The sequence below is a fragment of the Chiloscyllium plagiosum genome, chromosome 2 (assembly GCF_004010195.1).
Source record: "Chiloscyllium plagiosum isolate BGI_BamShark_2017 chromosome 2, ASM401019v2, whole genome shotgun sequence".
In the NCBI taxonomy this organism is placed as follows: Eukaryota; Metazoa; Chordata; class Chondrichthyes; order Orectolobiformes; family Hemiscylliidae; genus Chiloscyllium; species Chiloscyllium plagiosum.
Window position 1 is genome coordinate 60,104,240 of NC_057711.1, and position 22,209 is coordinate 60,126,448.

Genomic DNA, 22,209 nt, shown 5'->3' on the forward strand with positions numbered 1-22,209 from the left:
AGAAACATATTGGCCATGATCAAATGATCAAGAGTGGACTTAATGGGCTGAAGGGATTAATTCTGTTCTTGTATCGTATAGTCTTGCGGTCTTATTAGGAGGACCAAAACCATGGTTTTCACCCGCTTTCAAATACTGATTCTAAACCACAGTTTTTCATTACTCTCCTGACGACTGTTTGAATGAGACAGTTCATCGCTTTCGTGGCCTATATCATTTTGAGCTGAGTCCTCAACTCCATATCCGTCTCAACGATGTAATTGTTTACTTCCAACTTTATAATGTCACCCATCCTCACTCAGCTTACTTGCTAATACCAACATCTATGCCTTTGTTACTACCAGACTTGATTCCAGTACTCCCTTTGCTAGCCTTGCAAGTTGTATGTTTTAAATTTGAATTTATTCAAGCTTCTGCTTCATGTGTTCTAACTCACATGAAGTCCTGTTTACACATTTGCACACTATCATTGGCTCCTGGTCTGACAATGTTTCAGTTTTAAAATTCTCATCCTTTTCTTCAAATTTAAATATGACCTTGCTGCCTCACTGTCTCTATATGCCTTTCGAGCTGTGTAATTCTCAATCTTTGCTCTTCCACATTCTGGTCTTTTATTCTGTCTTAATTTTCATTGATTTTTATTTGTTGGTTGTGCCTTGCGGAGCTTATGTAAACTCGGGAATTCCCTTCAAAACCCTTTGTCCCTATCTTTCTTAACCCTCCTCTCTACTTTTCGATTATCCTTAAAACCAGCTCTTTTTACAACATTTAAAAGACATTTGGACAGGTACACGAATAGGAATGCTTAAGAGGGATATGTGTCAAGTTTAGTTTTGGAAACTTATGTGGCATGGATGAGTTGGAGAAGAGGTCAGTTTCCTTGCTGTACGATTATATTGTGGCTTCAAGCCTCCATCCAGTCATTGATGCAGGACTGAGGTCTTTACTTTTGGCAGTATCATTGGGATACAGTTTCATCTGCCCCTTCAATTGAATGCTAAACATTCCACTAGCAGTATTTGAAGCAGGAGATTTGCCCTCTGCTCAGCAACAGATTATTTGGACAGATATCTCTTTGTATACAGCAAGATCATTTAACGTATTGGATGCTGCGTTGTTGAATTATACAAGGGTTACACTTCAAAAATACTTAATTCACTGCGATGCTTTAGCTATCCTGAGACTTAGAATGGTACCATATAAATGCTAATTTGTTCTTTCTTAATAGCTTGAAAATGTATTCTGCTAAAATTCAAAATGTAGCCATTAGCATATCTGTGATTTTGAAATTATCATATCACTGCAGAATTTGCTGGGAAAATATTGGCAAATGTAATATACAAGCTATTATTGAGGTGTAAAATCAACAATTGAGGAAGAGCAATAATATCAATTGTAATCATAGCAAATGGCTAATGCATGTGTTTCCACTGTAACGTTTGTGCATTGGGAGATTTCCATCTGCTTCCACGTGTGCTTGGAGAAATTACTGCATCTTCTTGAATTGAGTTAAATTAACTGTAAGAAACTAGGTTTAGCAATTGATGTTAAGCATTTTTCCACTTAATTTTACTGTGTTTCTGGAAGCCACTTTACATTGCTGATCCATGAAGAGAACAGTTAAAACTGTGAAGATGTAACTTCTGAAGGTTGCAAATTATTCCTGTGCGGTTTTTAAAAAAATTTAAACCGTTAAAATGTTTTATTCTTTCCTCTATCTCTTGTTATTTGAAACTATTATTTCTTTCACTCATCCTTTCTCTTTCGATGCCCAATATAAAGAGTTTTTTTTCTTCATTATTTCCTTTCTTTATCTAATATGTAAATCTCACTGCGAGTTAGTAAGTTAGCCTCATCATTCACCAAGGTCCTAGATGCCTATTTATCTTGCTACCATGTTATTCACACATACTTCCTGTAATTAACATGCAAAATGTTTTCAAGCTGAACAGAGAGGGTGGGGGTAGGGGAATGTTGATGGGAATTTAATGAACTCAAAGCACTGCACTTTGCCCTGCCCGGCAAACTGTGAGCCATGATTGTTTTCTCATTGAGCATTGCAACAGTGCGTACTCTTCAAAAATACTTCATCAGTTGTAAAGTGCTTTGGCACATCCAGTGATCATCAAAGGGGTGACATAAATGCTATTTTTAAGAATTAAACATAAAGTATGAAGACTGTCATTCTGTTGCACGGGTAAGGGAAGTGTAAGTTGTTATCCAGGAGACATTTTCCATAATTGTGCTGAGCCATACTGATAGATCCTTCTCCCTATAAATGTGGCTTCCTGAACTCAGTCTCCAGTCTCCTACTGCACTAAATACTTGCCAGTAGCCTTGCTTTAAATGTTTATTCAGTTTTCCCTTTTTTTTAGACACAATGGTCTTAGTCATTTCCCACTGCAAAGCATTCAGTGCTGCATCAGACTTGTGACTACAGAAAGAGTTTCCTGACTTTTCTCCTGACTTTTGGTGACATTTTTAAATTGATGTTTATTGACAAGAATTTCACACCTAATGGAAATATTTAGCTCCTCAAATTTTTTCCTTGTGGACTCAGAAGAAACAGAAGAAGGAAGTGTTGAATCAGACAGTGGCTTGACTATAAACTATGAAGCAGATTCATTAAAATAACCTGTGGCAAAAAAGTTCACGACAACTTACACTATTTTTACAGCACCATGTCTTATGAGCCAAATTTAAACAGGTTGGGACTCAACTCATTAAAATTTAGAAGAACAAGAGATGATCTCATTGAAACATGTAGGATTCTTGAGGCACTTGACATGTAAGCGCCGAGAGGATTTTTCCTCTCATGGGAGAGTCTAGGACCGGAGGGCATAGTTTTAAGACTGAGTTGAGGAGGAATTTCTCTGAGGATTGAGGGTCTTTGGAACTCCTTGCCACAGACAACTGTGGAACAGAGTCCTTGTATATATCTCAGGCTGAGATAGATTCTTAATCAGGCCGGAGTATCAAAGGTTGTGGGGCAAAGGCAGGAAAATGGATGTGACGAATGTCAGGTCAGCAGTGATTGGTGGAGCAGGTTCAAGGGATCTAAAGACCTACTCCTGTTCCAATTTTTTATGGTCTTTATGTTCCAAAAGGAAAAAAAGTACTTTATTTATATTCTTAATACTAGTCTTGTGTGAAATATTTCTCAGCATGCCTTATAGTCTTAAGTGCTGACAATCTGAGATATATGGGCTTTTGCCCGAAATGTCGATTTTCCTGTTGCTCGGATGCTGCCTGACCTGCTGTGCTATCCCAGCACCACTCTGATCTAAAATCTGAGATATATCTCTGGTACTGTTGGATCTTATAAGAAATAAAAAAATTATTTACTCAAAGCAGACAGAAAAATATTAGCAGTTTAAATGATCTTCAGATGAACAGCGGGTTCCTTTTTTTAAATATGTTCATTTGGACTCTTCTTTTGCAGAAAACCCAATTTAAATGGACGAGCAAATAAAAAGGCATGCGTAGATAAAAAGGGATTCTTATATGCTTGTAGAAAATGCTACGAAACCCCTTACAGTAGTCTCTTGATTAACGTGTGCACTCAGCTTTTTCAGTCTGGCTTTAATATTTCTTCTGAATACCACTAGTATATCTTTTCTAAAGAACACTGTGCAGTTTTAAACACTCCATTCTAGAAAGAGCTTTTAAGCAGTCAAGAGTACAGTGTAGATGCAGCAGTAAAATAGGGACGAAACTATCATTTCGAGTGAAGTGAGATATTGAAATAACTTCAGCCAGAGTACAGCTGGCGAACAGGAAGTTGAAAAAAGTTGCAAAAATGATCAAGTTGTGAGAACTCTGGAAAGTCAGTGATTGAATACTTTGTCATTGGAACAAATTGGGATGATGATTGTTATGTCTTTTAAGAGAAATGAAGATAAATACTCTTTACCATGTGAAGTTGCAGAGCCATGGCTTGGATTAGGACAGTGGGATTCGATTGCTAAATTACAATGAACTGATTTGCAGTCTTTTGTAATCTTTGACCTTTATTTTTGCCTTCCAATGACTGACTTAAGAAAAATAGATTCATTCACGTTATCATTCCTTTACAATGCTGTTCTGTTGGGAGAAAATTTTTAAACTTTTAAAACTTATTGCCTTCAAATTCATCAAGGTCCTGCAATTTCATTTGGGCTGTTTTGGTGGTTTTCATGATTGAAGGTCAGAAATGAACAGCAATCTTCTCTTGAGGGAGAATTGTATTTTTGGAGTTGTAGTTTTTTAGTTAACCCACTAAAGTGGCATATTTGCTGAAGTGAACTTGGCTGTATTTGATGGATTACGCTGAATTCTCCTGATATTTTAGTCAATCCCTTACCATCAAAGTAGATTAATTTAGCTCATTTACTTTTAATGGGAATTTGAATGAAAATTCACTATTGTAATTGTGTATGTGATATGTTTTTAAAAAAATTGAGTCAGATTTGTGAACAAAGTATTTGATTGTATGCAGTTCCTGATCCTTTTATGTTCATCTATGATCACATGATCTAGGAATGGGAAAATATAATTGTCACCAAATTTTTGAATCATGTTTGACTATCTTGTTTGAGTTCTTAGAAGAAGTAACAAAGAGGGTTGATAAAGGTAGTGCTAACAATAGGTGTTATTGTCTTCCAAAAGACCTTTGATACAAAGCTATAGAACACACTTTGTGAGAAAGGTTTTTAGCTTATGAAGTAAAATGGATAAAATTGAAACAGACAAACAATCACTGATAATGGGTATTTTTCAGGCTGTAGGAAGGTTTGTAGTGGATCCTTTTCCTGATTTATATAAATTATTTTGACCCTGCAATGCAGCAAACAGTTTTTAAAATTGCAGATGATACAAACGTGCAAGAATTGTTAACTGAAGAGAACAGTGCAGAACTTCAAAATGCCAGAGAAAGAAGTGGGTGGATGGGTGGAAGATAAAATTCATTGCAGAGAAATGTAAGGTGATTGATGTTGGTGGAAAGAAGGTGATTAGACAGGAGAAAATAAAAGAAACACTATTCTAAAGGGTGAGAAGGAGCAGAGAGACCTGGTCTATATGTGCATTAGTCCTTTAAAGGTGACAAGACAGGTAAAAAGCATGATCCATAAAACATGGAGTATGGCCACCTTCTGCACTACAGCAAAATTGTGATTCTGTGTTTTCTGTGCATGTTTCAAGCCTATTTAATCCCATCTGTGAGATTGTCAAATTGTACACTTTTCATTTTACTGTTGAATATGGGCAACATTTCCTTCATGTTGACACATTAAATTAGAAATTGGTCTTTGTGTGGGAAAAGTTAGTTTTATCACAAATATAAGCTGCAAGTATATTTGAATCCGATTTAAAATATTGAATAACTTTGTGAGAAGGATCCTCAAGAATATAACTGATGATATATTAGAATTTTATTCTTAAAAAGTTTGGGGTGTAGTTTTTTTCTAAAAATTCTGCATTTATGACAGAATCTTTATTTGTAAGGATCACTGTGAAATAATAAAAAGAGAGCAAAATACTGTTGGTTCTAGAGCTCTGAAATAAAAACAAAGTGCTGGAGAACCTGTTCACATCTGGCAGCACCTTCAGAGAGAGCATCAGAGTTGATGTTTTGTGTCCAATATGACTTCAGAACTTCATATTGATCTCAAATCCTGTTTCACTTCGTAGGTCATGTCAGCCCTCTTGGGTTTCTGGAGCATTTTATGTCTTTACCAGCATGAAGCAGGTTAGCCTTGCCATGCAGAGACTAAGAGGAGTGTGCTGTTGGTCTTGACCACACAAGAGAGTAAAAGCCAACTGTGACGTCACAAGAACGCCATGAATTAAACTGCTTTTGAAATAACTATAGACAAAATGGGAGCAACAGTAGTAGACCTTGAAGAAAAATCAGGAATACCATGGAAGAGAAAAACTGAGGGCCAGGAGCATGACTTATTACTATCACACCTAAAGTGAGATTCAGGTTAAACAACATTCCAAACGCACATTGCAGGAGAAACTTGGTAGGCTGGCAGCATCTGTGGAGAGAAAGCACAGTTAACATTTTGTGTCCAATGCTCTGCACATTCTATTGCAATTTCTATTTTCTAGCATTTCTAGCTTCACAGTTCTATTCTGTTTTGGTAGCATTCCAAGTCTCTGGGTTTGGTGGGAGAAATGAATTTAAAAGTGACATCAGAGGAAATCTCTAAGTTTATTGGTTGGTGAATATTGCTTTTGTTTTGCTGTTGTTTTTCCAAAGTTCGGGAATGAGTTCGGACGCAGCTAAGAGATTAAAAAAATTAAATACTTATATAAAATATTCAGTTAGCTTCCTTATATTTAATTTATGTGAACAGAAAGGATGTGAACGAGAACTCCTATTTTAGTGTGGTGAGGAGTGTTAGTAGGAACAATATTTATTAACTAATAAATCGAGGAATGGCTGGACTGCTCTGACCCCTGGAGTGCACTTCCTGTGCTATGTGGAAAGTCCGCAAAACCATATGTATGATAAGCATTGTGCATTGCAACAAACTGGCGTCAGTATGGTGCATCCATGAGGTTGCGAACTTCATGGATAACATATTTATAGGCATAATTGCCTTGTAGCTTAAGAGTACCCTGGAAAAAGGAATTGAGTGGCTGATAAACAGTCAAGAAAGAGCAGGTAATTAGTGCATAAGTCATCTGACCAATTAAAGAGCTAGAGACCAGAACAAGTGTGCTTATAACCGATGTCAAGATGAATTTAGAATATCAGATTAGCATGGACCACTTGGACTGAAGAGTCTGTTTCCGTGCTGTTTGACTCGATGATTCCACATCGGGTATACTCTACTACTGAGTACCAAGCTGAATGTTGAACGTCTGGTGAGGAAGTGGAACAGCAAAAGAATGGTATTCAAAAAGACTGACAAAGGAGTCTGAAAGTAATGGTTTGGCAGAGAACTAATAAAAGGATTGCAAGGCTTATCGTGTTTAATTTAATTTTAATTGTCAGTCTTAAATCAATTACGATTATGAACTGAGTTCTTAAAGGTCTTTCAGTCCTTATTGGTTAGTAAAACATGTATGTTTTCACAAGTTTGACACAATTTAATGACTGAATCATAATAAGTCGACAAGAATGTTGATTAGATCAACTGAATTCACTGTCTTATTAATGTGGGACACCGGCAAGTGATTTCTTCATGACAGGTCACTTGTCTCCTATTCTGATCTTTGCCTTTCATGTTCTTTTCTTAGTGGTTGCTTGAGGTTCCACGCTATAACTCTGGCTTGTCACACCCTCTGTGCCAGTAAAAATCCTGAGCTCTGATTGATTTGCCAACATACAAACAGCACATGATCAATCTCAGATTGGTTAAGGGTATGTGCCAAATTTCTGTCTGGTTATAAAATGGTAGTCATTTTAAAAATATTTCTTCCCATTCTCAGCTGACTGGTTCTCAAAGATATCAATTATTTGTTGGAACATGGTTTTCAGTGCAGCTTTTCCCTTTTTGTAGAGAGCTCTCAACTAAGATAATGAGGCACTGCAAAGTAATTTTGTGTGATTGTGTTGAGGATATGTCGTGCTATACCCCAATGATTAATATCACTCCAGTGTCTAATTGATGCATCCAATGTTCTGGTGAATTCAAAATCCTAACAGTATATTTTAGCAAAATAAACTATTTGTCACTGTGTAACTTAACAGTGACTGTTTCCTGAAACAAGTTAACTGAAAATAACAAGAGTACAAGTTATGCTATCACAAAATCCATCCAGAGCATGTGCATCCATACATAAAACTGAATTAACAATATACGCATTAAAGATGCAGCATAATAAATTCAGTTAATGCATATAAAAAGCCAAAATAACATAGCTTCAATTTCAAGAAAATGGCGATTTCTCTTTTGAGCACTTTGAGTTTAAAAAGGTAAATCAATCTAGGACGTAGTTGTGTCTTGGAAATTAAAGCTGTTTTACTTCAAAATGTTCTAACATTTATCTTGGAATAAAACAAGCCTTCAATATTCATTTTATGTTAGCATGGGACCTGATGATAAATCACAAATGGTATCATGTAGCCACAAGCAAAGGCATGATGTGATATTAGATGCTTACGCTGACCACAATTAAATAGTCTATAATTTTAATACTTTTTTTGGTTTGATCATTATGCATAACTAGAACTAACTCTTTTAAAAAAAGAAACTCAGTCCGACAGGCTGGTAAGAGGAGTATGGGTGATTTTGTGCATGGAGGCAAGAGCATAGTTCAGGTATTAAATGAAAACTTTACATCTGTCTTTACCAAAGAAGATACTGTGTAAATTATCATGAGAAGAGATCATTCGGATAATTGAAGATTTTGAAATTGATAAGGAGCAGGTATTAGGCCATCTATATTTGAAATTGATAAACTACCAGGGCTGGATGAGATGCATCCAAAGATACTTGGGGAAATAAGAGTGTAACATTGTATGAAACATTGTTTTCAGGACAATGGCATTTTAAGAATTTCCAGTGATTTATTTGTTGTACATATTTTGGGACAAATGCTTCCATGAATAGGTGCAGTAGTTTCAAAGCTTTGAGGAATGATAGAACAAGATTGCTGACACATACTTGATCTTTGCCTATTTTGCGTTACAGAACCTGAATAATATCTTTTACTCTTTTACTTATTTTCCAGAATAAGGGTCATGCTTTGATCATTAAGTGGTGAATTTGCATTTAGCACTCTGGGTATTCTGGTGCCTTAGTCAATATGGGATTTGGAAGTGATCTTCGGAATTCCCATGAAGCCCTGCTAAAACTGCAGGAATCTGAGCTTAAAGTCTTGGAGACGTTGAGGAAATTTATGTCTCTACGAGTTAAGAGTGACAAAGAATATGCATCCTTGCTACAGAATGTTTGCCAGCAAGTGGAGAAGCATGAAACATCTTCCCCTGTGGATTCTCTTAGTAATGTTACCAAGGTTAGTTTTTAAAAAATTTCCTAACTGAATCAATGCTTTAAATTCAGAATATCCCTATCTCTTGGCAGATGAATGTAATGCCATGAGTGGAAAATGTATCACTGATAGAATTTAATATGGAGGAATTGTTCTCAGTGCTAGCATTTATAGTGAGCGCATGTGATATAATATAAATGAAGAATGGAATTCTGGTTTCAGAACGGCAAGGAATAAATTGAAATGTATTCATATAATCAAGACTCTCTGATGATTTGAGATGGAAATGCACTGCTTTGACTTACCTGTTCACTTCTGGTCTTTTGAGTCTCTTTAATTTTTGCTTTCAAGTCTTGGGCCAGCATGGTACATCAGACAGAACAGTTGAGCAGAATAATGAAAACACATGCTGAAGACCTTAATGTGGGACCCTTATACAGATTGACCATGATGATCAAAGATAAGCAGCAAGTCAAGAAAAGCTATCAAAGCATGCAACAACAACTGGAAGCTGAAGTGTGCAAGGTAACTATGATTTGACTGTGAGATTGCTCTTGGGAACATATTTCGTTTTTTACTTTTCAAACTGTTATGTTGCTGAGTGTGAATTTTGATTGAATGCACCAATTGCCATTTGACAAAATTGAAATGTTGTCATGTTCTTCTTAGCAGTTGGTCTGGAGCAGTATCACTGGGTGTTGAGGAGTGAGTTGTTTGTTGGTCCTATCTAAAAATGATCAGGTGGTGGGGAAAGGTAAAATGTGGTCAAATTCCTGTGAAATTGTCAGTAGGAGCTACTAGAGTCCTTTTTGTAAATAACAGAAGGTATCGGTGAAGTGGTGCAATAGATTGTTATGTGACATCTTGTTGGACAAAGTATATGGCAAAAACTAATGGCATGTAAGAAGAGCACTATAATTGTCATGGGTGGTTTTAATCTGCATATTAACTAGACAAATCAAATGGGCAAGGTTGGCATGGAAGATGAGTTTCTAGGATTGGGGATTGCTTCATTGGGTAGTATTTTGCAGAACCTACCTGGGAACAGGTCATTTTAGATCGAGTAATGTGTAATGAGTTATGCTTAATAAGAGATCTCATAGTTAAGGATCCTGTAAGGTCTAGCGCTCACAACGTAAGCAAAATTTCAGTCGGTTTAAAGGAGAGCAACTCTGGTCCTCAACTTAAATAGGGATTATTACAGAAATATGAAAAAAAGGGTTGTCTAAACTGGGCTGGGAAAATTGAAAAAGTGGAAAGTCACTGGATGAATAGTGGCAGATAATTTATAATTCTGAGCAGAATTTATTTTGGTTGAAAAGAAAGAAACTAAAGCATACAAAGCAATGAAAATTGTTGATAAACCATAGGATTAGGTTTTTTTAGGAACCAGTAGCAGATGACTAAAAAACTATTAAAGAGGGAGAAAATTGATTATGAAAGTAAATTGTTCAGATGTATAAAAAGAAATAGTGAGAGCTTAGAGTTGTACAGTCATCCAACACAGAAACAGACCATTTAGTCCAACTAGTCCATGCTGACCAAGTTTCCCAAACTAAAGTAATCCCATTTGCCTGCATTTAGCCCATATCTCTCTAGGCCTTTTCAATTCATGCGCCCATCCAAATGTCTTTTAGATGTTGTAACTGTACCTGCATCTACTCCCTCGTCTAGCAGTTCATTCCACTTACAAGCCACCCTCTGTGTGAAAAGGTTGCCCTTGAGTCCCTTTTAAATCCTTCTCCTCTTACCCTTAAAAATATGCCCCCTATGAACTCTCTAATTCTCGGGAAAAGGCCTTTGCTATTCACCTTATCTATGCCTGTCATGATTTTTTAAACCTCCATAAGGTCACCCCTCAACCTCCTACCCTTCAGTGGAAAAGGTCCCAGCCTATCCTTAAAAGACAATCCCTCCAGTCCCAGCAACATACTGACAAATCTTTTCTGAACCCTCTCCAATCCAATAATATCCTTTCCATAGCAGGGCGACCAGAACTGTACCCATCAGACTTCCATATAAGCCCAACATGGTATCCTTACTGCTTTACTCACTGGTCTGAACAATGAAGGCAGCATGCCAAACATCTTCTTAACCACCCTGTCTATCTGTGATGTAAATTTCAATGAACTATGTCCCTGAATCCTAAGTCTCTCTGTTCAAGAAAACTATGAGGGTCCGACCATTAACTGTATAAGTTCTGCCCTTGTTTGTTTTACCAAAATGCAATACCTTCCATTTATCCAAATTAAACTCCATTTGCCACTCCTTAGCCCATTGGCCCAATTGATCAAGATCATGTTGTAATCTTAGATAACCTTCTTCACAATACCTCAGATAACCCACTTCAACTATAAGTTGGTTCTGCTATAACGTGTGTTTCTTCAATGTGAATTGGCTATAACATGATTGACGAATTTGGACCATTATTTGTAGAAGACAAATTTTCATTACCTGTATAGGCTATAATGCAGTTCTAGTCCCATTCGTTTAAATGGTGCTGCTATTATGCGATCTTAAGATCATAGAGTCACAGAGATGTACAACATAGAAACAGACCCTTCGGTCCAACCCATCCATGCCGACCAGATATCCAAACCCAATCTAGTGCCATCTGCCAGCACCCGGCCTATATCCCTCCAAGCCCTTCCTATTCATATACCCATCCAAATGCCTTTTAAATGTTCCAATTGTACCAGCCTCCACTACTTACTCTGGCAGCTCATTCCATACACTTACTACCCTCTGCGTGAAAGATTTGCCCTTTTGGTCTCTTTTATATCTTTCCCCTCTCACCTTAAACCTATGCCCTTTAGTTCTGGACTCCCCGACCCCAGGGAAAAGACTTTGTCTATTTATCCTATCCATGCCCCTCATCATTTTGTAAACCTCTATAAAGTCACCCCTCAGCCTCCAACGCTCCAGGGAAAACAGCCCCCGCCTGTTCAGCCTCTCCCTATATCTCAAATCCTCCAACCCTGGCAACATCCTTATAAATCTTTTCTGAACCCTTTCAAGTTTCACAACATCTTTCCAATAGGAAGGAGACCAGAATTGCATGCAATATTCCAACAGTGGCCTAACCAATGTCCTGTACAGCTGCAACATGATCTCCCAACTCCTGTACTCAATACTCTGACCAATGAAGGAAAGCATACCAAACGCATTCTTCACTATCTTATCTACCTGTGATTCCACTTTCAAGGAGCTATGAACCTGCACTCTAAAGTCACTTTGTTCAGCAACACTCCCTAGACCTTACCATTAAGTGTATAAGTCCTGCTAAGATTTGCTTTCCCAAAATACAGCACCTCTCATTTATCTGAATTAAACTACATCTGCCACTTCTCAGCCCATTGGCCCATCTGGTCCAGATGCTGTTGCAATCTGAGTTAACTCTCTTCGCTGTCCACTACACCTCTAATTTTGGTGGCATCTGCAAACTTACTAGCTGTACCTCTTATGCTCGCATCCAACTTATTTATGTAAATGACAAAAAGTAGAGGTCCCAGCACCAATCCTTATGGCACTCCACTGGTCACAGGCCTCCAGTCTGAAAAACAATCCTCTACCACCACCCTTTGTCTTCTACCTTTGAGCCGGTTCTGTATCCAAATGGCCAGTTCTCCCTGTATTCCATCAGAGCTAACCTTGCTAATCAGTCTCCCATGGGAACCTTGTTGAACGCCTTACTGAAGTCCATATAAATCACATCTACCAATCTGCCCTCATCAATCCTCTTTGTTACTTCCTCAAAACATTCAATCAAGTTTGTGAGACATGATTTCCCATGCATAAAGCCATGTTGACTATCCCTAATCAGTCCTTGCCTTTCCAAATACATGTACATCCTGTCCCTCAAGATTCCCTTCAACAACTTGCTCACCACTGACGTCAGGCTCACTGGTCTATAGTTCCCTGGCTTGTCCTTACCACCCTTCTTAAACAGTGGCACCACGTTTGCCAATCTCCAGTCTTCTGGAACCTCACTTGTGACTATCGATAATACAGATATCTCAGCAAGAGGCCCAGCAATCATTTCTCTAGCTTCCCACAGAGTTCTCGGGTACACCTGATCAGGTCCCGGGGATTTATCCACCTTTAACCGTTTCAAGACATCCAGCAATTCCTCCTCTGTAATCTGGACATTTTGCAAGATGTCACCATCTATTTCCCTCCAGTCTACATCTTTCATATCCTTTTCCACAGTAAGTACTCATTTAGTGTCTCGCCCATTTTCTGCGGCTCCACACAAAGGCCACCTTGCTGATCTCTACCTAATTACCCTTTTGTCCTTAATGTATTTGTGAAAACTCTTTGGATACTCCTTAATTGTATTTGCCAAAGCTATTCATGTCCCCTTTTTGAGTTCCTGATTTCCATCTTAAGTATACTCCTACTGCCTTTATACTCTTCTAAGGATTCACCTGATCTATCCTGTTTATACTTTACATATGCTTCCTTCTTTTTCTTAACCAAACCCTCAATTTCTTTAGTCATCCAGCATTCCCTATACCTACCAGCCTTTCCTGTCACCCTAACGGGAATATACTTTCTCTGGATTCTCGTTATCCCATTTCCGAAGGCTTCCCATTTTGCAGCCGTCCCTTTACCTGCGAACGTTTGCCCCCAATCAGCTTTTGAAAGTTCTTGCCTAGTACCGTCAAAATTGGCTTTTCTCCAATTTAGAACTTCAATTTTTAGATCTGGTCTATCCTTTTTCATCACTATTTTAAGTCTAATAGAATTATGGTCACTGGCCCCAAAATGCTCCCCCACTGACACCTCAGTCATCTGCTCTTATAATGCAGGATCGCATGGGAATGGAACTATCGTGGAATATCAGAACAGACGGTACAACCAGTTTTGGTATCATCTGCAAACTTACTAACCATGCCCCCTAAATTTTCATCCATAATTTACATAAATGACAAACAAAGGTGGAGCCAGTACTAATCCCTGTGGAACACTGCTGGTCACAGGCCTCCTGTCTGAAAAACAACCCTCCAGTAGCACCCTGTGTTTCTGCTAATTTTGTATCCAATTGGCAAACTGTCCCTGAATCCCATGTGATCTAACTTTACTAATTAGTCTGACATACCGAACCTTGTCAAAGGCTTTGCTAAAGTCCATGTAGACAAGTTCAAGGGTGGTTTGTTTGAGGAAGGGTGATCATATTTAGATTTTTTGGCAGTATGAAAAGCAGTGCTGCAGCAGATTGAACCATTTATGGTTCAGGTTCAGGGCCAAGACACGGAGTACAAGTCATCCTGCTGTAATGTGCGTTTCATCAGTGTGAATTGGCTATAACGTGATTGACAAATTGTGGACATTGGGTAACACAAACTTTTTCCTGAACGTGTATGGCAATTTTCAATTAGCAGTCTTCTAAAGTGCGATATTCTATAGCAATTTTCCATAGTGTGATTTTCTATAGCATGAAGTTGCAGAGGGACACAACTGTTGCGTTATAGCAGAATGACTTGTATGAGGGTTTAGCATTTGAGGGGAATAGAGCCAAGGAAACGAGGTGTGTTTGAGAATGAATGTGTGCTCAAGAGACAGCACAGCAGAGGATGAAAGAAACTGTGGGACAATTGGCTTCAGGGGTGGGCCAGATGTGAATTCTGTTTCACAAACCTGTCTCTGACTGTTCCTGCACTATATACCCATGAGCCTTTCAACACCTTTTCCCTTTTTCTCATGTATGTTACCTTTGGCAAGGGCATGTATTCCACTTCCACATGCATATTGAGATTGCTAATTATCTGGCTTGACCCAACTGCTGCCAATAAAATTGTCGGACTGTTTATTTGATATGCAATGAGTTGATAATTGCTACAGTTTAACACTGGCAAAATGCTTTCTGTCTTTGGTCAGGAAGGGAATAGACCATTATTCCAGTTGAGTCAGATTGTTCATAATCTTGACTTGGCGAACAAATGCATTGAAGATAAGTAAATATTGTTACAGTACTGATGCCAATTGTCCTCCTTCTACATTATTTACAATGTAAAATGGTTTTCACATTTTCAGGTTAGTAAGGACTAAATCTACATAAGCATATTGTTTTAAAAGTAACAATGAGTTTTACTAAGATGTAAATTTACAGCAAGAATCAATGATCTGAGACAAGTATACTTATGATAGGGTTAGTTGCCCTTCAAGTGAATCAGGAAGGATGTAATTAACTTTGTGATTGCCCAATATGAATTTACTGTTGCATGATGATGGGTTTCATGTTCATCAAACCAATAATGTGTGTAGCATAATTTTAACTGCTGGGAAATGGTAAGCATTGGAGTATTTGATGATCACTGGATTAAAGATAGGAGACAGCAGTAAGTTCAGCTTTCAGTATTGAATATCAAAATAAATTTGGTATCACATCAACATAAAAAGGTATAGCTTGACTGCTCTGTGAAGTTATCTGGGATTGACTTCATTATTGTCATGAGAAAACTATACAGAGTCAATCTAGCATCTGTGCAATAAAACATCTCTTCCAAAGTTTCTTTGCACTCCAGTTCCCGCAAAGATGGTTTCTTTGTGTCCTTGTTTTTTAATATCAATGGTGTCTACTCCTGTGCTACGTACAACATTCAGTTCTTGAATCCATGCCTGGATCAAGACTGCAATGAGTCCTAAAACAATGTTTGATGTGTTACTAATGAGCTTTTCACTGTTTTCGTTTTGTTTGGAATGATGCTTGAGTGAGGATGAAGAGATGCTAATGTAGTGCTGCCTCCAGTGCACAGGTTAGCAGCACTACAGCAAGCTAATGTATATTTTTGCAGATTTTAAATTGTTCTTAGCTTTTACTTGTTTTGTATTATGTAAATGCAAATTTTTGGCCGCGATACTGACTGTATGACTCAGAAAGAACAATCAGCCTGTTGAGTCTGTGTCAAATCCATATGGAGCATTTTAGTCAGCCCTACTTCTTCACGGTATCCCCAAAGTTCTGTAAGTTGATTTTCCTTTTGAGCCACAACAATTTCCTTTGGAAATAATGTATCATCTCTGATTTGACTAGCCTTCTGGACAGCATATTTCAACTATTTACCACTTACTGCAAACCAAATTCTGTACAAAGCTTGAAGTTTGTCTTCTAATCCTTTTAGCTATGGAAACAGCTTTTCTCTTGTCTACCTTTTCTCAACTTATCGATCGGAGCTCCCTTCAATCTCCTTTTGTGATATTAAAGATTTTTATTGCAATGAAGACAATCCTTTGTTTCTAAATGCAAACTTTTTGCCGCTATGTTTTCTCATTTCTGGAATTATTTTGTACCTTTTCAATGATTTTTAAAGTATGGTGACCAGAACTGAGTGTAGCCCTCAGTCATAACCCAACAGAAGGTGCAGCATACTTCCTCCTTCATATAATACTTGGACTCTCAAAATCCAAGGTCCCATGTGTTTCTCAAAGCAGCTGTCAAATTATTTTTCAAGGGCACTTCTCACGATTTTCTCAAGGACGAGATTGATTTTCAGGGGCGACGTTTTGTTTCTCTAGAGCTTTTTTCATTCTCGTGCACTCCTTTCATTAATTGCAATCCTACAGTAGTATTACTTTTTGTGTTTATGGTCAATTGGTGATACAGAATCAAGTATTTTTTAAAAATGTCACATTTTGCTGAAGCGTTTCACTCAGGCTGGTTCGCAAGATTGGTTGCATGCCGACTCCGATTGGTAGAAACATGTTATCAATATGCAAATCCTGCATAGTCTACAGAAGTGTGAAGGAATTCCTTGTTGCGTAACTGGAAACTTGCTCAATGGATTGTAGCAATAGGTTTCGATTGTACAGAGCTGGTTGTAGATAATAGGCAATAGGCAAAAAAGGAATGTCTCTTGTGGTTCTTGTGCAGCCCATAAATACACAGATATGGACTCTGCAGGCAATGGAATGTCCGCTGTGATCGTTTGACATCACTAGCGTGTTTTCTTCATTGTACCACTCAAGAAAGGCATAAACATCTGCATTCAAGTGCTGTATTATGGAAGTCTAGAGCCTTCGCATTGTATGTATTAGTATTCATTGAACTAACGAATGCAGTGTTGGTGGGAAGGCAAGAGGATGACACAAGGAGTCTACAGAGGGATATAGACAGGTTAGCTGAGTGGGCAATAACTTGGTAGATGGAATATTCAGTGGGAGAATGGAAAGCTATGAATTTTTGCAGGAAGAACAGAAATCTTACTATTATTTATATAATAAACAGATTTCTGTATGCTTCAGCACAATGATTTGGTGGTCATAGAGCATGATTCACAACATAGGAATATAGGACATTGGAACAAGAGTAGGCCCTCAAGCCCTATCCATGAACTGTGGCCTAACTGTGGGTGGCACGGTGGCACAGTGGTTAGCACTGCTGCCTCACAGCGCCAGAGACCCGGGTTCAATTCCCGCCTCAGGCGACTGACTGTGTGGAGTTTGCACGTTCTCCCTGTGTCTGCGTCGGTTTCCTCCGGGTGCTCCGGTTTCCTCCCACAGTCCAAAGATGTGCAGCTCAGGTGAATTGGCCATGCTAAATTGCCCATAGTGTTAGGTAAGGGGTAAATGTAGGGGTATGGGTGGGTTGCGCTTCGGCGGGTCGGTGTGGACTTGTTGGGCCGAAGGGCCTGTTTCCACACTGTAATGTAATCTAATCTAATCTAACTCCATATGCCTGCTTTGGGCCCATATCCCTTGATATCCTTGCTTAATAATTTTAAAAAGTCCATCTCAGATTTATATTGAACAATTAAATTAATATTGACAACCATTTGAGGAAGAGAGTTCCAGATCTGTACTAGTCCTTGCTTATGCAAGTGCTTTCTAACATCTATCCTAAATGACGTGGCCCTAATTCATACACTATGCCCCCGGTTCAAGCATCTTTAACCAATGGAAATAATTAATCTTTGTATACCCTGTTGTTCCATGTTAATATTCTGAAGACCTTGAATACATCACCTTTTTAAATTCTAGAGAATAAAGGCCTAATTTGTGTAATCTTTCCTCACCACTTAACCCTTGAAATGCAGGTATCATCCTCTAAACCTGCAGGGCCAAAACATCCTTCCTAAGGTGTGGTGTCCAGATCTGCGCACAGTACTCTAAGAGGGGTCTAACAAGAGTTTTGTTTAACTGCACATAATGTCTCCGGTCCTACAGATATGAAGGCCAGCATGCTGTCAGTTGTCTTGACTATTTTCTGCACCTGCTTGAGGCATTTTAAAGAGCTATACACAGAGCTCCAAATTTCATTGAGCATCCACTGTATTTAACTTTGTACCTTCTTAAAAAAAATCCTCATCTCTCCTTTTTCAGTTTGAATTGGATAACCTCAACACTTGCTTATCTTAAAATCCATCTGCTAAGCTTTGCCCTTTCATGTAATCTAGCAATGTCCTGTTGTAATTTTACGCTGATGTCAATACTGTCTACAATGCTGAATTTTGTGTTGTCAGCAAATTTAGATATTTGTCTCTTAATACCATTATCCAAGATTTTAATGAATATTGTGAGTGACCGAGGCCCCATCACAAATTCCTGAGGGACACCACTTATATGTCCTGCTAATTTGAGTACGTGCCCATTATTCTAATTCTGTTTCCAGCCATTCAACCAATTTTCTATCCATGTCAGTAATTTGCCTCCAATTCTGTGGGCTTAGCAAACAAAAGCCTTTTGGAAGTCCATATGAACAACATCCATTGACTTAACTCTGTCCACCACCTTTGTCACCGCTTCAAAAAACTGACTTTTGTCAGGCATGGCCTACTCTTCATGAAACCATGTTGACTCTCCCTGATTAACTGAATTTTTTTGAGGTGTTCAGATACCCTATACTTGATTATAAATGACAATAATTTCTCCACCACAGATGTCAGGCTAGGTAGTCTGTCATTCCCTGATTTCCCTTTGTCACCCTTCTTAAAAAGCAGAGTGACATCCCCTGATGTCCATGCCTCGCTTAATCCAAGTTATTAATATATTCAAAGTTTGTGAGAAGGTTTGTAGCTCGGGTGCTCGTTGTTGTGGTTCTGTTCGTTGAGCTGGGAATTTGTGTTGCAGACGTTTCGTCCCCTGTCTAGGTGACATCCTCAGTGCTTGGGAGCCTCCTGTGAAACGCTTCTGTGATGTTTCCTCCGGCATTTATAGTGGTTTGAATTTGCTGCTTCCGGTTGTCAGTTCCAGCTGTCCATTGCAGTGGTCGGTATATTGGGTCCAGGTCGATGTGCTTATTGATTGAATCTGTGGATGAGTGCCATGCCTCTAGGAATTCCCTGGCTGTTCTTTGTTTGGCTTGGCCTATAATAGTAGTGTTGTCCCAGTTGAATTCATGTTGCTTGTCATCTGCGTGTGTGGCTACTAAGGATAGCTGGTCATGTCGTTTCGTGGCTAGTTGGTGTTCATGGAAGACAGATCGTTAGCTGTCTTCCTGTTTGTCCTATGTAGTGTTTTGTGCAGTCCTTGCGTGGGATTTTGTACACTATATTGGTATTGCTCATGCTGGGTATCGGGTCCTTCGTTCTGGTGAGTTGTTGTCTGAGTGTGGCTGTTGGTTTGTGTGCTGTTATGAGTCCTAGTGGTCGCAGTAGTCTGGCTGTCAGTTCGGAAATGCTCTTGATGTATGGTAGTGTGGCTAGTCCTTTGGGTTGCGGCATGTCCTCATTCCATTGTCTTTCCCTTAGGCATCTGTTGATGAAATTGCGGGGGTATCAGTTTTTGGCGAATACATTGTAAAGGTGTTCTTCCTCTTTTTGCAGTTCTGGGGTACTGCAGTGTGTTGTGGCCCTTTTGAATAGTGTCTTGATGCAACTTCTTTTGTGTGTGTTGGCGTGATTGCTTTCATAGTTCAGGACTTGGTCTGTGTGTGTGGCTTTCCTGTATACCTTTGTGGTGAATTCTCCGTTTGGTGTTCTCTGTACCATCATGTCTAGGAATGGGAGTTGGTTGTCCTTTTCTTCCTCTCTAGTGAATCGGATTCCTGTGAGTGTGGAGTTGATGATCCAGTGTGTGTTCTTTATTTCTGTGTTTTTAATGATTACAAAGGTGTCATCCACATATCTGACCCAGAGTTTGGGTTGAAATTGCGGTAATACTGCTTGTTCTAATCTTTGCATTACCGCTTCTGCTATGAGTCCAGAGATGGGTGAGCCCATGGGTGTGCTTTTGATTTGTTCATATATTTGGTTGTTGAATGTGAAGTGTGTTGTGAGGCACAAGTCCAGTAGTTTAAGTATGCTGTCTTTGTTGTTAGAGCAGAGCAAGGCTAAAAAACACATTCCATTCTGGTTACATACAGATAAGAAGATTCACACGGGGAGGTGTGTAATAAGATTCACACGGGACTAAGCGACACCTTCCATTTTCGGTTAGAGCAGAGCAAGGCTAAAAAACACATTCCATTCTGGTTATTCACACGGGAAGGTGTATAACAAGATTCACACGGGACTAAGCGACACCTTCCATTTTCGGTTAGAGCAGAGCAAGGCTAAAAAACACATTCCATTCTGGTTATTCACACGGGAAGGTGTATAACAAGATTCACACGGGACTAAGCGACACCTTCCATTTTCGGTTAGAGCAGAGCAAGGCTAAAAAACACATTCCATTCTGGTTATTCACACGGGAAGGTGTATAACAAGATTCACACGGGACTAAGCGACACCTTCCATTTTCGGTTAGAGCAGAGCAAGGCTAAAAAACACATTCCATTCTGGTTATTCACACGGGAAGGTGTATAACAAGATTCACACGGGACTAAGCGACACCTTCCATTTTCGGTTAGAGCAGAGCAAGGCTAAAAAACACATTCCATTCTGGTTATTCACACGGGAAGGTGTATAACAAGATTCACACGGGACTAAGCGACACCTTCCATTTTCGGTTAGAGCAGAGCAAGGCTAAAAAACACATTCCATTCTGGTTATTCACACGGGAAGGTGTATAACAAGATTCACACGGGACTAAGCGACACCTTCCATTTTCGGTTAGAGCAGAGCAAGGCTAAAAAACACATTCCATTCTGGTTACATACAGATAATAACAGCAGAGCAAGGCTAAAAAACACATTCCATTCTGGTTACATACAGATAAGAAGATTCACACGGGGAGGTGTGTAATAAGATTCACACGGGACTAAGCAACACCTCCATTCCGGTTAGATTCACACATGTATTGGGACATAATTTTTAACCGTTTCACCACACCGTGTCTGTGAGCTGTCTGTGGGAGAGGTTTCTAATCCAGGTGTGTGTTGTGGTGTCCTCTCTGCTGTGTGTTAGTTTGGCCATTTTTTTCTTTTAGTGTCGTTTTTTTGTGGTGTGTGGTCCTGTTCTGTCCTATGGTGACGGCCTGTTCTATGGTCCGGGTCCATTCCTGATTGGTGGTTTTTGAAATCAACGATTTTTGGTGCGCAATTTCTTGTCTGTATTTGTGAAGTCTGTTGTGAGCGTCTGTAATCATTACCTGGATCATCCTGAATCCGTTCTGTCTGGCTGTGTCTCTGGTTTGTGGGTTGTTGACTGGTGGTCTGTATCTGACACATTGTGGAAGGATTCGATTCTTTCGGCATTCATGCAGGAACCGGAGTTGTTCGTATGTGGCGTTTAGGAGGTTGGCACAGGATTCCCATTTCCTGGCTTGTCTTGGCATCTCTCGCCTGTTGGTGTTCAAAGTTTTATTAATATATTTAGTGCATTTTCAGGCTATAAAATTAAGTTTTCAAAATCGGAGGCGATGCCAATGGGTGGCCTCGCTAGTATATCCCACCTATCGGAAGGATCCCACTTTCCCTTTCGGTGGTCCCTGGAGGTTTCTTATATTTAGGCAATCCTATCACCCCAGTATTTGGCCAGCTATACAAGGCTAACTTTGTGCATTTACTGGAGAGGATAAGGCAGAACCTCCAGGGATGGGGAGACCTTCCAATTTCCTGGTTAGGCAGAATAGCACTAATTAAAATGAATGTCCTGCCCCGTCTCCTATACCCTATGAGAATGCTTCCGGTGATACTGCCGAGGTTGGCACTACGCAAACTGAATGGCTGGTTGGTTTCCTTCATCTGGAATCATAGATGACCCCTCATTAAGCTGAAGAAGCTTACACAGGCAAGGAGAGGACTGGATTTTCCAGATTTTAGGAAATATTAGTTAAGTTCCCTATTAAGCTACATAGCCGATTGGGTCTTGTCTGACCCGCAATCGATCTGGCTGGACATCGAGGCTTCTCAAGTAAAATACCTCCTTATTAACCTCTTATTCTCAGACAAGAGGAAAATCA

General features: G+C 39.2%; 1 protein-coding gene across 5 annotated transcripts in view; it reads left to right on the forward strand.

The window, feature by feature from the left end:
• The window catches only part of fer (fer (fps/fes related) tyrosine kinase), a 205,465-nt gene that overhangs the window by 9,321 nt on the left and 173,935 nt on the right, over window positions 1-22,209 (forward strand). For 3 of the 5 annotated variants that reach the window (XR_006314648.1, XM_043710357.1, XM_043710372.1), the window contains exons 2-4: window positions 7,231-7,354; window positions 8,668-8,952; window positions 9,280-9,453. Coding sequence is in view for 4 of the 5 variants with exons in the window: in XM_043710357.1 (XP_043566292.1) it covers window positions 8,743-8,952; window positions 9,280-9,453 (384 nt within the window). In the remaining variant the exon portion in view is untranslated. The remainder of the gene's footprint in view (window positions 1-7,230; window positions 7,355-8,667; window positions 8,953-9,279; window positions 9,454-22,209) is intronic. The other 2 variants (XM_043710364.1, XM_043710381.1) reach the window with 1 other exon arrangement.